At 44.2% G+C, this 15,413-nt stretch overlaps 1 protein-coding gene across 1 annotated transcript; it reads left to right on the top strand.

The window, feature by feature from the left end:
• Positions 1-289: 289 nt before the first annotated feature.
• Positions 290-15,010, top strand: LOC135234850 (ADP-ribosylation factor-like protein 8A). The gene is made up of 7 exons (XM_064299842.1): positions 290-697; positions 8,009-8,089; positions 8,470-8,543; positions 8,999-9,092; positions 9,869-9,936; positions 10,962-11,032; positions 12,120-15,010. Exons 1-7 carry the CDS (start codon positions 575-577, stop codon positions 12,170-12,172), a joined length of 564 nt encoding a protein of 187 aa, XP_064155912.1. The 5' UTR covers positions 290-574; the 3' UTR covers positions 12,173-15,010.
• The last annotated feature ends 403 nt before the right edge of the window (positions 15,011-15,413 follow it).

The raw sequence follows: 15,413 nt of genomic DNA, 5'->3' as shown, positions 1-15,413 counted from the left end.
GCCTCTGCTCTCATCGTAGGTTTCTTTCAGGTCAAATTACGGACTTTCTCACTCGCATCGGTACATCACAACATTTTAATTCAATTAGATTATCTAAAAGTAGTAGAAGTGGGAAAAGCGACCGAATAAAAACACACAAATACAAATATTAGAGTCGTATCACAGTAGTAGGCCTATAGGAGCAAAACAGCTCGGCGCCTGAGCGGTGTCGTCCTCCAGGATCGCGTCTCCGGTAGAAGGCGCAATGCTGTGCGGCGCACGCTGCTGTCCGCCGTGCGTTGTCTTTACTTGGGCGCTCCTCACAGAGCATTGTCCCGGATCAGCTGTGCATGGCCCCGAAACCCCACCCAATGAGGAAGGACAAGGCGCAGGGAGAAAGACAGGCGGAGAGAATACGGGCTTGGATTCGTATTAAACGAGAGAGGTGTTTGTACGTCGTCGATTAAAAACAACGCACGGAAGTAACCGTTTCAAGACCGATATTGGAGTTTCTCCAACTGCGTGCGATACGAGTGAGGAGGCTGCATATATAGTCAGCTGATATCTGTTATTCGTAACAAGCCACTTTTCAAAGATGATCGCCTTGTTTAACAAGCTCCTGGACTGGTTTAAAGCGCTCTTCTGGAAAGAAGAAATGGAACTGACTCTTGTTGGGCTCCAGTATTCAGGGAAGACCACCTTCGTCAACGTGATTGCGGTAAATCGAAAAGGCTTTATTTTGTGTATCCACGTATCTATTGTTATGGGTCATAACGAGCTATTGACGCGGCGCCCTCAAATTGCCTGCGAGACGCATTATGCGCGCTCATCGCCCTCATATAACTACTTCTCAGCTGAATCTAGACCGCATTTGCCGAGTGGAGAATTATAAATGTTAAGATATTAATTATTTCACATTACAGGTTAATTGGTTAATAAGCACAGAAAACCATTGCGCATGACTCAGTGTAACGTTCGCTATGAGCTGGTCATCAATGACAGCATCGGAAGACAGCAAGACAGGCTACCCTAGCTCGTCCACATTTAGTCTGTATACGAGCTAGCATTTATGTCTTATGCTGTTATTAATAGAATGTTAAAACACGCTTCTCTATTTAAATGGGCACATTTAGTACAAATTTACGACTTACTGAATACTGAATTTGTTTATTTATTTTTCTGTGGTAGCAACCTTAGCCTACATATAATGTAGCCAAAATCGTGTTAACACCTCGGGACGAGTCGGTCGGTTAGAAATTAATAGGAGGACATAGGCTACTCGTATCACAAGCGCTAAAGCCTGGAGTAAAGAAAATGTCACGTGCAAGTTGTTCCTCTTCGAGTGAAATGTGGCCCAATCTGTGCCCTGGTGTCTGATCGGCCGCTGACAGCAGCCTACGCAAATGTTAGTCGAAATGAAAGTGGTAAATGTGAATTATGTGTCCAGTCCGCCTACACTTTGGTAATTATTTTACGGGAGTGTTCCTCTTACTGTAGTTATTGCCACTGCGGGTCAGTTGATGCTCGGTCGGGATGTAGCCTTTGGATGTTCGTTCCTCAGACCTTAGAAACGTGCTCAAGCTGAAATTGCCTACGTATACATGCTACTGAATTTAAAATATGTTCTGCAATATTCCATGGGATGTTCTATAGAGCGCAGTTATTTTTGCAAGTTCGAATATGTTGCTTATGAGAATGCGAACGTTTCAGTTCTGTAAAAGCAAAGCATAAGATGAGCCACGTTTTTTTGCTGAGTTGTCAAGTAGGCTATGTCTACCCAACATGGCAACAGTGAGGTCGGATGCGAGGAGTTAGGCCTGTCTCTTATGATAACGGACAAAATGATGTCACTGTAGAGTGGGTTCCTGTTAACGGTCCTCCCTCGGTTTTTTGATCATTTGAATAAAGTAACTGCAATAATAACTCTAGTGCCTTTAAACTGACCCAATTCTGGGGAAAGTGAACACTCAGATATAGTATGATGGGGACAGTTACTGCAGAGCATTATAGCATGATTTTCAGTCAAGAAAGAGTAGTGTATAATGAATCTGAAAAATAAGTGTAACATCAGAAGGATTCTCTCATTACACGGCCCTGTGGGTTAGCCCTGATTTTCCTGAAGCAGAGGTTTATGTTTTAGGTGTTACTTCCCCTTGGCCTTCTTGTCCGAGTCATTAGTCGTGTAACCCGCCCATCTCAGATTGAGTTCTAAGCTTCTCATAGGAAGTCCTGGGCCAGTTTAAGTGATTCAGAGATACACATATCTGCTGAAGGGGAAGCAAAACTGACCACGAGATGAAAAGCACCCTGACATTAATCAGAAAGCTGTTTTTGTGTGTAGCCTATCATAAAAAGATGTGGGCTTTCCAGTATGAACAATAAATTCCCAAAACTCATATAAAAAGAAGTGATTTTATACCTGTTCCTGTCAGCACAGTTCCACAGAATTAGTGTTGCAGCCAGTGCTGCATGGGCCAGTGGTCTGGACACCAGACATGCACTACATGGTCAAAATGTGGACACCCCTTCTAATTAGTGGGTTTGGCTACTTCAGCCACACCCATTGCTAACTGGTGCATAAAATCAAGCATACAGGCACGCAATCTACGTTGACAATCATTGGCAGAAGAATAGATCGTACTGAAGAGCTCAGTGACTTTCAACGTGGCACTGTCATAGGATGCCACCTTTCCAACAAGTCAGTTCGTCAAATTTTTGCCCTGCTTGAGCTGCCCCGGTCAACTGTAAGTGCTGTTATAGTGAAGTGGAAATGTCTAAGTGCAACAACAGCTCAGCCACAAAGCGGTAGGCCACACAAGCTCACAGAATGGGACTGCCGAGTGCTGAAGCACGTAGCGCGTAAAAATCATCTGTCCTCCGGTTACAACACTCTACAGAGTTCCAAACTACCTCTGGAAGCAACGTCAGCACAAGAACTGTTCGTCAAGAGCTTCATGAAATGGGTTTCTATGGCTGAGAAGTAGCACACAAGCCTAAGATCATCATGCACAATGCCAAGCATCAGCTGGAGTGGTGTAAAGTACACACACCGCCATTGGACTCTGAAGCATTGGAAATGCGTTCTCTGGAGAGATGAATTACTCTCTGGCAGTCTAACAGACTAATCTGGGTTTGGTGAATGCCAGGATAACGCTACCTGCCCAAATGCATACTGCCAACTGTAAAGTTTGGTGGAGGAGGAGTAGTGGTCTGGGGCTGTTTTCATAGTTTGGGCTAGGCCCCTTAGTTCCACTGTAGGGAATTCTTAATGCTACAGCGTACAATGGCATTCTATAGAATTGTGTGCTTCCAACTTTGTGGCAACAGTTTGGGGATGCCCATTTCCTGTTTCAGCATGACAGTGCCCCTGTGCACAAAGAGAGGTCCATAAAGAAATGGTTTGCCGAGTGTGGTGTGTAAGAACTTGACTGGCCTGCACAGAGCCCTGATCTCAACCCTACCGCACACCTCTGGGATGAATTGGAATGCTGACTGTGAGCCAGGCCTTATCGCCCAACATCAGTGCCCAGCCTCACTAATGCTCTTGTGGCTGAATTTTAACGAATCCCCGCAGCCATGTTCCAAAATCTAGAGGAAAGCCTTCCCAGAAGAGCAGAGGCTGTCACAGCAGCAAAGAGGGTCCAACTCTATTTTAATGGCCATGGTTTTGGAATGAGATTTTCTACAAAGACGTGGGTATGGGTGTGATGTTCAGGTGTCCACATCATTTTGGCCATGTAGTGTACATTCTCTCTTTTTAGGATGGTACAGTCTTACAGGAGGTTATGTGATATGAATAAAGGTAGAAATAGCTAATTAATATCCAAAACACATATGATTAAGAAGCATAGATTTGCCTCAGTGGTATGCTTAAGATTAGTAATGTGGGATGTAAAATTGTTTTAATAAGACATCCATCAGAGTGTACACCCACTGTAACGATTGGTAAAATTGTGTTCAGTAAATTCTCACTAATGTTAATTCACACCAACTATCTAGCTCAATGGATTAACAACATTAATTTTATTTAGCCATTACTCCAGGCTGCTAATGTTATATTAACATTAGCTGAATTAAAGAAGTGCATCAGAGAAGGGAAAATGTTAACTTGTGTGAGAAATTTAAGGAAATGAAAAGCATTCACATGGCCTGGACTGTACACCAGTTTATTGCACACATTATTAGTTTAGGCTAATACTTGGTGATTTGATGCCATATCAGATAATGGGATTCACCACTGTATTTGACTGTCTCTCCTGCTGCCTGTTGCTAAGTGTATTACTGCAGTGATGATGCTGCAGTTTTGCAAAGAGCACGGATTCAGAGCACTTCAGGAGTTCTGTGTAATAAACTGTGAAAGATGTGCTTGTTTTGGTTGTCTGTTTTTTTGAATATACCGGTTTCTCAGTCCCTGGCAGTCAGGCTGGACCTCTAGCAAGGGTGTAAATTTTGGGGGTGGGGGTGGGGGGGGTGGATCGACGGGTTACCCTTCCCATCCCCCAATATTACAGAACGGGCCAAATAACACCCCCCCAATTAATATTGCATGATGATGAGAAACATCATTTTGTTTAATATAGATGGAGACTTTGTGCAGTGATATAGTGGGATATACTGATCAGTAGTCTGACGTATTTTCCCCTTAGAATTCACCGGAAATGATTATTTCACAGCTTTTCCAGGGACCCCCCCAGGCTTGCAGTTTTCGGGGTTTATGCATTCCAACCCAACCCCCCCCCCCCAATATTTAAAGTTACGCCCTGAAGCTAGACTAGAGGGGCACCAGTTTGGGCTGCAGGTCGTGTGGTACCTTTGACACCTTCGCTTGCGCTTTCATGGTGGCTGTGTGAGACTCTGGAGGAAGACCGGTCTGCATTAATGGGGTGTTTTTGTAAGGAGGCGGCCCCAGTGTGGGATTCAGATGAGAGATAAACAGTCTGATAAATACCCCCCCTGTGCTCGGGGGGGGGTACGTAAAAGCACACGCCCACCAGAAGGTCATCGCCGCGTACGTTTTTATTTATTTTTTTTGTGCCTCGGACAGGAAATAAATTCTGGTGAGCTTCAGTAGTGATAGATTGCCGCGTTTCGCCGGGACGGCGTGAGCAGCCCTGAGCTGGGTGTGACGTCACGATGAAGACGAGAGAGTTCCTGGTCTGCACGTGTGGCCAGCAGTGAGGAATAAATTATGCTCTCGGTTGAACTGCTAATGACACCTTTTAATCAGCTGAGAAAAGCAAAGGTGGAAAGACCTGCTGTTGCACATTGCAATGCCTGTTCTGTACTTTCACTTTCATCCTGTTTACTGACTCCTGGCAGTGGGGGGTTGCTTTACAGTCTAGGTTGTATTCCAGCAGCGCACTTGTAAGTATAATTTGATTGGTGTAGTAAACTACGCTTGTCTTGAGCAAATTCCCAAAAATGTATCTGAATTTTATATGACTAGAATGGGGGAAAAAAATCTCACTCTCAGGGTTTTGAGCAAAAAACACCAGCCATAAAAATAAATGGTACATCACGTGTCTGAAACGATACCCAGCTGATGAAGTTTTACCGTCCTGCGGAAAGACCAGCCAGTCCGTCACAGTGGCCTAGCCCAGAATAACTTGGTGCTGCCTTTTCTTTTCTTGGGGGTCTCAATGGAAAGCAGACTCTAGGCAGCAGGTGGTGAATTTGCTGTTGATTGATGATTGATTAACAAGCGTTAAAGTACAATACTCTTCTACTGAACATAACTGCCCACCCTTGCCGCTTGTCCTTATGAAGTAAATTTTGGACATCAGTTTGACACAATTGTATAAAACCCAATTCAGGTCAATTCAAATTTATTTTGGGGGGGGGGGGGCATCCTCCGCTGGCCAGCCCGGTGTAATAATTAAGCTGGAATGCAAGTTACAGTCAAAGGATAGTTAAATTAGCCGGTTAAAGTGGCAGTCCAAGCAGAGGTGTGCAGTAAAGTGCAATTCGGAAGGGTGTAGTGATGCATATAGGCCTCCCGGTTGTGTCATGGTGTGGGAACACTGCTATATAGGTGGGTCCAAAAAGTAAACGATTATGAAAATAAAGATTTTTTTAGTGCATACTGGTATGCTAACCAGTTGAAGTGTAATCTGTCAGCATTCACACCTTTTTACTAATGCAGGTTATAGTATATTTTATTGGTTTTACTGACATTTTTGTTAGCATATTTCACATTTTTGTTACTAGTTAGCGCAGGTAAAATATATTCAGTACTTGCGTTATGTTGTAGCTCAGCTGGGAATGTTGTTTGGTAAGTCTTCCACTATGGCTCGCTCACTCATGCGGTCAGGTTTCTCCTAAGAGTGTAGCTAAAGTGGCTTCTTTGGATAAGAGCTGTTAAATGAATCTTACATAAATGTGCTAGACAGTTAGCACGCAGTTATCTATCCAGCCATTACAACTATATAGTAGCTTGGTTTGGGCGAAGAACACTGCAGCAAGCCAGTACCTGTTTATTTATGCATGAATAAGCGCCCTAACCAGTTATTTGGATAAAGTATGCCCTTGTTGAAGGTTATGGCCCCCTGACTGCAACGGAGCCCATTGTCCGTTACGGGACTATTAAACAATTTAACGACATTTCCCAGTACAAACACAAACACATAAATTATTAATTTTTCATAAATCTTTATTCAGTAGGGAACGGCGCTTTTCCTCGAGCAACCAGGCGGCAGTACGGTGCACCTTTGTAACAAACCGAATATAAAAAGTTTAGGACTGAGTTGAGTAAGACTTTCATTGTGAAACTTCCCTTGTCAGTAGTGTGGCCAGCTCGTGTCGCTGTGATTAGGTTTACAGTGCACCAGTTATACACCAGTTATGTGCTTTGCTTATTTTATTTTGCAGATTAATGTGCAAATTGTTGTACGCTTACTGCAAAGTTTGATCTGTTGCTTCCGGGTTCTGTAGACGAGAGGCAAAGGAAGCGGGATGGATCTAGACGGCTCATTAACTGTAAGACTGCCTCCAGTGGAGAAGACGTGGTACTGTACGGCGGTGTTGAGTTTGTCAAGTTCAACTGGTTATCATTCTGTAATTGGAACTGTTAATATGAATATCATTTAACAATATTCTTTACACTTAATAAAATGCATATTTATTAGAAATTTATCGGGGGCAATCGTTTATTCCACCATTCTGACCATCATTGCGATTGGTTGGTTGGATGTTACAGCAGGTGACAAGAGCCAATTCAGAGCCTATTTTGTAAAGGCTATAATTGCAAAGCCTGATAGTCAGTAATAATGGTTTTGTTATTATTGTTTGTTATTTTTACATATTTTTTAACGTTTGTTTTCTGGTCCCCACTGCAAATACTGAGCACCTTTTCTGGGAAAAAATCACCGCACCCGGTAGCACCAGTTTGTCGTCAGCCTCATGTTTGACTTTTAGCCATGTGACATCACCGCCTTACCAGCCCTCTCACACGCCCATGTCTTCATGTGCTAGTAGTTTTGCAGCACTTAAATATTTGTGCTAACTTAACCCGGCCAGCCAGCCGAAGTGGCATCTGCAGTAAGCTGTGGGAGTCTCAGTAATGGAAGGAAAGCTGAACAGTCTCCACAGGTCTAACTTTCGTAGACTGTTATTTTGCACTCCCTTATTTTCCAGATAAAGTGCATGACTGCTCTTCATTTTATGGTGCTTTTTTCAACCTGAGATAGTTCTAGTTGATTTGATGCAGAAAACAATACTCCTCTTTCCACCCCACCATCTGCCCTTGATGCAAAATCTCAAATTTTAACCTGAAGAAATCTATTTGAATTACTTTTCGCTTTGTGCAACCCTTCATTCCTCAGACTGTTGGTGTTATGAGCCCACCAGCAGGTGGCAGTGTAATCCAATAAACCGGCTGTTTGGCATGTGGACAATCCAAATCCAATTCCGTTGCAGCGAACCTGAAAGCTCTCTGTTTGTGATCCCTCGTCCACGCGAGTGATCGGTTATTTGCGTGTTCTCTCTGGTGTGATGGAACTGAATGTTTTCTCCGCCTTTCTGTCCTCCGTAGTCTGGCCAGTTCAGTGAAGACATGATCCCCACGGTGGGCTTCAACATGAGGAAGATCACCAAGGGAAACGTCACCATCAAGGTCAGAGCCCCTGGGCGGCAGAAGCCAGTCCCTGTCTCCATTAGCTGCATTTTTATTGCATCACTGGGACCTCAGTCTAACGGCCAGTTATATTTAGCTTTTGCAGTTTCAGCGCTAATGCAGTAAGGAATGCAGAATGCAGTTATATTCTGCTAAGTATTTGCTAATGCTGTTGATACAATTACACATTTATCCAGTCAGAAATATAGAAACTGACCCAGTGACATGTTTCTGTATTGAAATGCACTATATGCATGTACCTGTATCAGATATATAGCTGGTTGGGTTGTATCACTGCTACAGCGGGTTGGGTAGTGGCTGTATTAGTGATGTAGCAGGTTGAGCTGTGGATGATGATATCTCCCCTGTGCTCTGTCCAGCTGTGGGACATTGGCGGTCAGCCTCGATTTCGGAGCATGTGGGAGCGGTACTGCCGCGGGGTCAGCGCCATCGTGTGAGTACCAACGCTGCTGTTCCTCCTCTTCTCAGACTCTGCCCTGACTCTGTTTCATTGCACTCTCTGTGTGAGATCACAAATGTGTGATTAGAACGTTCTTTACTCAACATTCTAATGCTGATGTCACAATCACTGCTGGTAATTGAAAGCAGTGGAGTTCTAGAACACTCTCTTGGAACTTCTAAAGAAACTACTTTTCGCTAAGGGTTTACACTATATGATCAGTATTCTTGACACTATCTGCATGCCTCACTCTCAGTTGGTAGTCTTCAGCACAATTACACCCATTAATAAAAGTGGACTAAAGGTCTCCTGTCTCACACGTTCTCTTTCTCGATTATTAGGTTTGAGTTAAGCAAAGTGTCAGTTATTTTAGGTGTGTGGCAGGCCCTTACACCTAGCCCTTCAGTGAGGAAGCCCTCACACTGTTTCCCTCCTTTTTTTTTGTAAAGGTACATGGTGGATGCTGCGGACCCAGAGAAGATCGAGGCTTCTAAGAACGAACTGCACAACCTGCTAGACAAGCCTCAGCTGCAGGGCATTCCTGTGAGTACCTCATCTCGCTCCGCTTTTCAGTTCTTCTTAACTCGCTGGCTAATGGACCTCTGAGCAAATTACAGGGTCGATACTCTGACTCAGATCCTCCGGTAGTTTTAAGCAGACCTGAAAGTGGTACAAGGCTGGAAGTGGTGAGTTAACTCTCTTTCGCTCTCTTTTGAAATCCCTCCTTAAGACCGTGTTACGGTCCTCCCTGTTGGATTTCCTGCTAAAGAAAGGTTCCAGTTTAGGAGCATTGAAGGTGACACGACGTTCAGAAAAAAACACCACACAAAAGTTTACGTTTGGAAAATGAATGTTTCACGTTCGAAAGACGGAGTGAACTCGACAGATCCGCCCCATTCAGAACTGTGAGAGGGACGCTGTCTCTTTAAAGCATTGACAGGAGAGGAAGCAGGGGGTGGAAGTCGCAGTTTCGCGAAAGAATCGAGGTGGAACAGACAGATTTCAAAAACACACCTGCAAAGGATTATTTATCCATTTCCTGTGTGTGAACCGGACTTAATGTGTTCGTGGCTATGTATAACTGTTACAAAATGAGTATTGTACCTTATCAGACCAGTGTTTTGTAGTTGTTCCAATGACCTTCAGTATGCACTTATTGTACGTCGCTTTGGATAAAAGCGTCAGCCGAATAAATGTAATGTAATGTACTGATGTCCCTGTTGCTGTGTGGGGAAAGAGTGCTTCAGGTGTAAATTTTGTGGAGCAGTGGTCAAACATGTTTACGTGTGACGGTTTTGCGATTGTGGTCCTACTCGCAGGTCCTTGTTCTGGGCAACAAGAGGGATCTTCCAGGCTCCTTGGATGAGAAAGAGCTGATAGAGAGAATGTGAGTATGGGCGGCTTCTCTCTTTCTCTCGCTCGCTCCCTGTCTTTCTCTCTGTCAAGCTCTCTTTGTCATGCTGTCTCTCTCTCTCTCTTTCTGTCATGCTCTCTCTCTTTCTCTGTCATCCTCTCTCTTTCTCTCTGTCATGCTGTCTCTCTCTCTCTCTCTTCTCTTTCTGTCATCCTCTCTCTCTGTCATGCTGTCTCTCCCTCACTCTTTCTTTCATGCTCTGTCTCTTTCTCACCCTTCTGCTCTCCCTCTCCCACTCCTTTCTCTTCTTCTCCTGCTTTGTTTCCTCCTACCGTCATCGCCTCTCTTCTGTCTCCTTCTCTCTCTCTCCCCCCTCCCTCGTTCCCCTACCCTGTAAAACCAAAGAAACATTTTTGGAGCACGTATAACTCCTTACTCTGAAGTCTGCGGTCCCTGGGACCTGCCTGGCGTTCGCGCTGCAAGATGTCGCGAGAAATGTAGCATGCTAGAAACGGAGTGTAGCGCGCGAGAAACGAAGTGTAGCAGTGTAGCGCGCGAGAAAGCGCGAAAACGAGTGTAGCGCGCGAGAAACGAAGTGTACCGCGCGAGAAACGGAGTGTAGCAGTGTAGCGCGCGAGAAACGGAGTGTAGCAGTGTAGCGCGCGAGAAACAGAGTGTAGCAGTGTAGCGCAGAGAACGGAGTGTAGCAGTGTAGCGTGCGAGAAACAGAGTGTAGCGCGTGAGAAACGGAGTGTAGCAGTGTAGCGTGCGAGAAACAGAGTGTAGCGCGTGAGAAACGGAGTGTAGCAGTGTAGCGTGCGAGAAACAGAGTGTAGCGCGTGAGAAACGGAGTGTACGTGAGAAACAGCAGTGTAGCGCGCGAGAAACGGAGTGTAGCAGTGTAGCGCGCGAGAAACGAAGTGTAGTGTGCGAGAAACGGAGTGTAGCGCGCGAGAAACGGAGTGTAGTGTGCGAGAAACAGAGTGTAGCAGTGTAGCGCGCGACTCTGGCGGCGCTGCGTTTCATGCGTTGCGTGACGGCTCCCTGTCTCCCCGCAGGAACTTATCGGCGATTCAGGACCGGGAGATCTGCTGCTACTCCATCTCCTGCAAGGAAAAGGATAACATCGGTGAGAACCGGCTCGCGGGCGCTCGGACACTGATCCGAACGCAACTCCACGTTTGAGGATTTTGCCCTTTGGTTTCAGCATTGTAGAATGACTCCACTTTAGGGAGACTGCACCTTACTACACAGTTCCAGTCCGCAGTCCCAGAGGGTCAAAGAGCTAGCTGCAATTACAGCGCACACTATAGGGCCCACTGGTGTCCTGACTGTTAGGTGTGGCAGTGGGGACCTGATTACCTGTTCAGGTGCAGTGAGGACAGTACGGAGGATTGCAGTGAAGCAGCTTGCCCTGGTCATCCTGGCAGTGAACAAACCCTCACTTAGACCCTCAAACTCCCATCCTGGCAGGGAACACACAAATCCCCACTTAGGCCCTCAAACTCCCATCCTGGCAGTGAACACACAAACCCTCACTTAGACCCTCGAACTCCCATCCTGACAGTGAACACACAAACCCTCACTTAGACCCTCGAACTCCCATCCTGGCAGTGAACACACAAACCCTCACTTAGGCCCTCGAACTCCCATCCCGGCAGTGAACACACAAATCCCCACTTAGGCCCTCAAACTCCCATCCTGGCAGTGAACACACAAACCCTCACTTAGACCCTCGAACTCCCATCCTGACAGTGAACACACAAACCCTCACTTAGACCCTCGAACTCCCATCCTGACAGTGAACACACAAACCCTCACTTAGACCCTCGAACTCCCATCCTGACAGTGAACACACAAACCCTCACTTAGGCCCTCAAACTCCCATCCTGGCAGTGAACATACAAACCCTCACTTAGGCCCTCAAACTCCCATCCCGGCAGTGAACACACAAACCCTCACTTAGACCCTCGAACTCCCATCCTGACAGTGAACACACAAACCCTCACTTAGACCCTCGAACCAACCTGGCCCAGTTATATGAGCCTTTAAACTCCTTTAAACATTTAAACATGTACTCCGTGTTGCATTTGTCCACTCCTGTCTAAGGTCAGTGCTTGGTGCACAGTATTCCCAGATGGGCTAATCAATTTCTGAAGAGAGAATGTCAACGGCAGAAGAGTTGCAATACACAGCGCTGTCTCTTTGTATCCCAGATATCACACTACAGTGGTTGATCCAGCACTCCAGAACAAGGCGGACCTCTTGAAAACCAGACCCCGATGACATCGCCTCGATGACATCATCCTGACGACATCACCCCGACGACATCACCCTGAGACTGACCGCTGTCCCTCGTTCATCCCTCCCCCCCCCCCCCCTTTACACCCTTCCATTCTCTTCTCATTAAGATGGTGTAAAGACCGTTATTTGCAATATTTCAGTACTTCTTATTTTATACTTTACATTTTTTTTAATTTGTGACTTATTTGAACTGGATAACCTGATTTTTTGCCAGTCCCTGGTGCAATGACCTTGTTTTCATGTGATTTTGGTACTAAAGTCCCCCCCCATAGTAAGCCTGTGTAAGGGAGCCTAGCCTGTTCTGCTGCTCCCATAGGAACAGTGAAGCAGTGTATTGCCCTGCAGTCCGGCCGTCTCTACCTGTAACGTCAGTTAGGATGGAGGAATTACGAGCATGAACGTCTTTCGCAGACACACACTGCGTGCACCATCTCATAAAGCATTTAGTTATTTATTACTCCAGCCTGGCTGTGGTTTATCTCTTAATAATTTAATGTGTTGTATTTCAGTGATTTTTATTTTAATTATTTTGGTCATCCATGATAAGAACACATGGCTATCCATTTTTTTAGGCCATTTGACAGTTGCTTTTTACTCCGGTGGTTATCTGTAAATCATAATCAGCCATTGCATGGTGGGAAAGATGGCAACATTTGGACCACAGCTCAACGAGGCACATCTGTTTGTGACATCATTTAAGGCAACCAATCGCAACATGATCAGGGATATTGAAACGGGGATGGGATGGGATGGCATGCCATCATTTTTGTTTTTGAAACCAGAGAGGAGCGATCATCGTACATTGGTAACAAATAGATGATAACTGGTGGATACCTTCTGGCTGTACTGCCTAGGTGCCGTAATGGATCACGGAATTATAGGCAGGAAGTATCCACCAATCAGTATAGACATTGTAATATTTCTCATTAGCAACACACTTTGTGATTGGTGGAGCACCTCTCTGGTTTTCATGCTAATTGTGACATCATTCCCATCCCTGTTTTACTGTCCTTGAACCCTATCAGGAAGATTTATAATGAGGGGTTGTGCCATGTGGATCAAACACAGGGCCATCAGACCAGTTTGCGCTGAACACAATTCTGCTCACTCTTAAGGCTTCACCTAATTTAAAACTGCTGAAAAAAACCAGACCGTGCTGCTAACCTGCAGAATTGCTAAATTTCCTGGTTTAGACCGAACTTTCACATGAAAGTTTTACATGCATTTTCTGAAGTGGAGTAGATTGTTTACAGAGCGCTTTGAAAATGGGTTTGGTGGAAGGCCATGGAAACTTCCCTATTTGAAACACAAGTGCAATAGTAAAATACATTTCAGGCAGTGCATGATGGTCACACTGTGCTGTAAATTGGCTATATGGTAAGACAGGTATGCAGGAAGGGTGTAATATTTTGGATACCTTTAAAATATATCCCTTTATGTTCACCACCCTGATAAATATATGATATGATATAATATTAAAGACAGCGGGGCTACACTTAATTTACTTTAATATTCTGGTTAATTATAGCTATATTTACAATTTTGTTTGTAAAAACAATAGCAAATTTGTAGAAATGTATCATGTATTAAACCGTTTCAGTTAAAAACTTGTATACTTGCCAACTATTTTAAAACTGTAAACAGCAGTTTCATTCTTGTGATACAAAACAAACTCATAAACAGACAATAATTGTTTTCATAGTATATAAGCGTTACTGCAGAAACAGTTTTGTTTTTGCTTTGTATTTTAGACAATGGTCAATAATCATCTTTGCCATTTTGAATGTTGTCAGAAGTTTCTTGTTTGTATCTTTTGACATAGTTCACCTTTAAGTTTCCATTCTGTGGAAATGGATTAGTGGTGGAAAGAGTGCAGATAGAACTGTTGCATCTGTGTTCCTGTCTAAAAGGTAAAATATCTGTGGCCCATAGAGCTTTCTTGTTGTCAAAATAGATAAGGCAAGTATAACTAAGTGTAACTTGTCTCTAAAAACAATCAATCATGCAGCAAAACGTTAACAGCAACGTTGATTTTGTCACACACAGTATGTTCATTGTTTGTATATATCATTGATTTTTAACATGAAGGATGAAGAAATATTGTGCATTATTCTGTTTATACGTTTCTTCTTCTACTGCTTACAACATGAAGGTTTTGACCTTCTGGACAGGTAGATATAGGTGTATTTTGGTCAGGTGGTCAGTGTTCCATAAGTTTGCTCCTGTGGGTCGACCCAAGGCCAGCTCATGGACTCTGAGATTTTGTATATAACCGTGATAATAAATGAACAGCAAGTGTATCTAAATTGAGATGAATGTGGCATATTTTACGTCTTAAACGGACAGCATCCCCTCATAAATCATAAGGTAACCTGAATACTCTTCTTTGTCATCAGTACCACACCTGAATGCATTTCCACTCATCTTGCTTGTCTTCATCTTTGGGATAAGAGCTCATTTTTCGTGAACTATGTTCATTCACCTCTGATTAGGGTTATTGTAAGATTTATCTGTGTGTTGTTTGTTGTCAACACTCAGAGTAGTTGGAACTGGAAAGGACACCCTCTGAAACATTTATGTTGCCTTTTAATTCCAAATGTATTATCATTTCTTCATTTTAAGCATCTAACATGTTCCAGAGTGCAAACAAACTTTATTTTAATGGGTAATGAAGAACAGTGTATTACTATCATTAAAGTAAATTTGTGTACATTGTAATTTTGTATGTTTTAAATACCTTCATAACTGTGTTTTTGATGGGACTTTCCTGTATATAGCAACTAAAACCAAATAGTGAAAGTTATGTTGTGTGTTATGTGGAATTATTGTCGTTTGTGTGGGTGGTATGTGAGTGCGTACGTGTGTACGTGTACGTGTTTGTGTGTGTGTGTGTGTGTATGTGAGTTTGTGTGTGTGCACGTGTGCGTGAGTGTGTGCGTGCGTGCGTGCGTGTGTGTTTGTGTGCGTGTACGTGTGTGTGGTGTGTGCGTGTGTGTGTGGTGTGTGTGAGTGCGTGCATGCGTGTGTGTGTGTGTGAGTGCATTTGTGTGAGTGTGTGTGTGTGTGTGTGATGTGTGTGGTGTAAAGGTTATTAGGTGTAAAGGTTCTGAGGTGAGGCATGGGCATTCTGTGCCCTTTCTGCTGTCTGTCACCATGGATACTGGCCCCTGCTGCTCAGTACCAGTGCTGGAGAGCTACAGGTGGTT

The sequence above is a fragment of the Anguilla rostrata genome, chromosome 11, assembly GCF_018555375.3.
Source record: "Anguilla rostrata isolate EN2019 chromosome 11, ASM1855537v3, whole genome shotgun sequence".
In the NCBI taxonomy this organism is placed as follows: Eukaryota; Metazoa; Chordata; class Actinopteri; order Anguilliformes; family Anguillidae; genus Anguilla; species Anguilla rostrata.
This window is presented reverse-complemented; position numbering and strand designations above follow the sequence as displayed.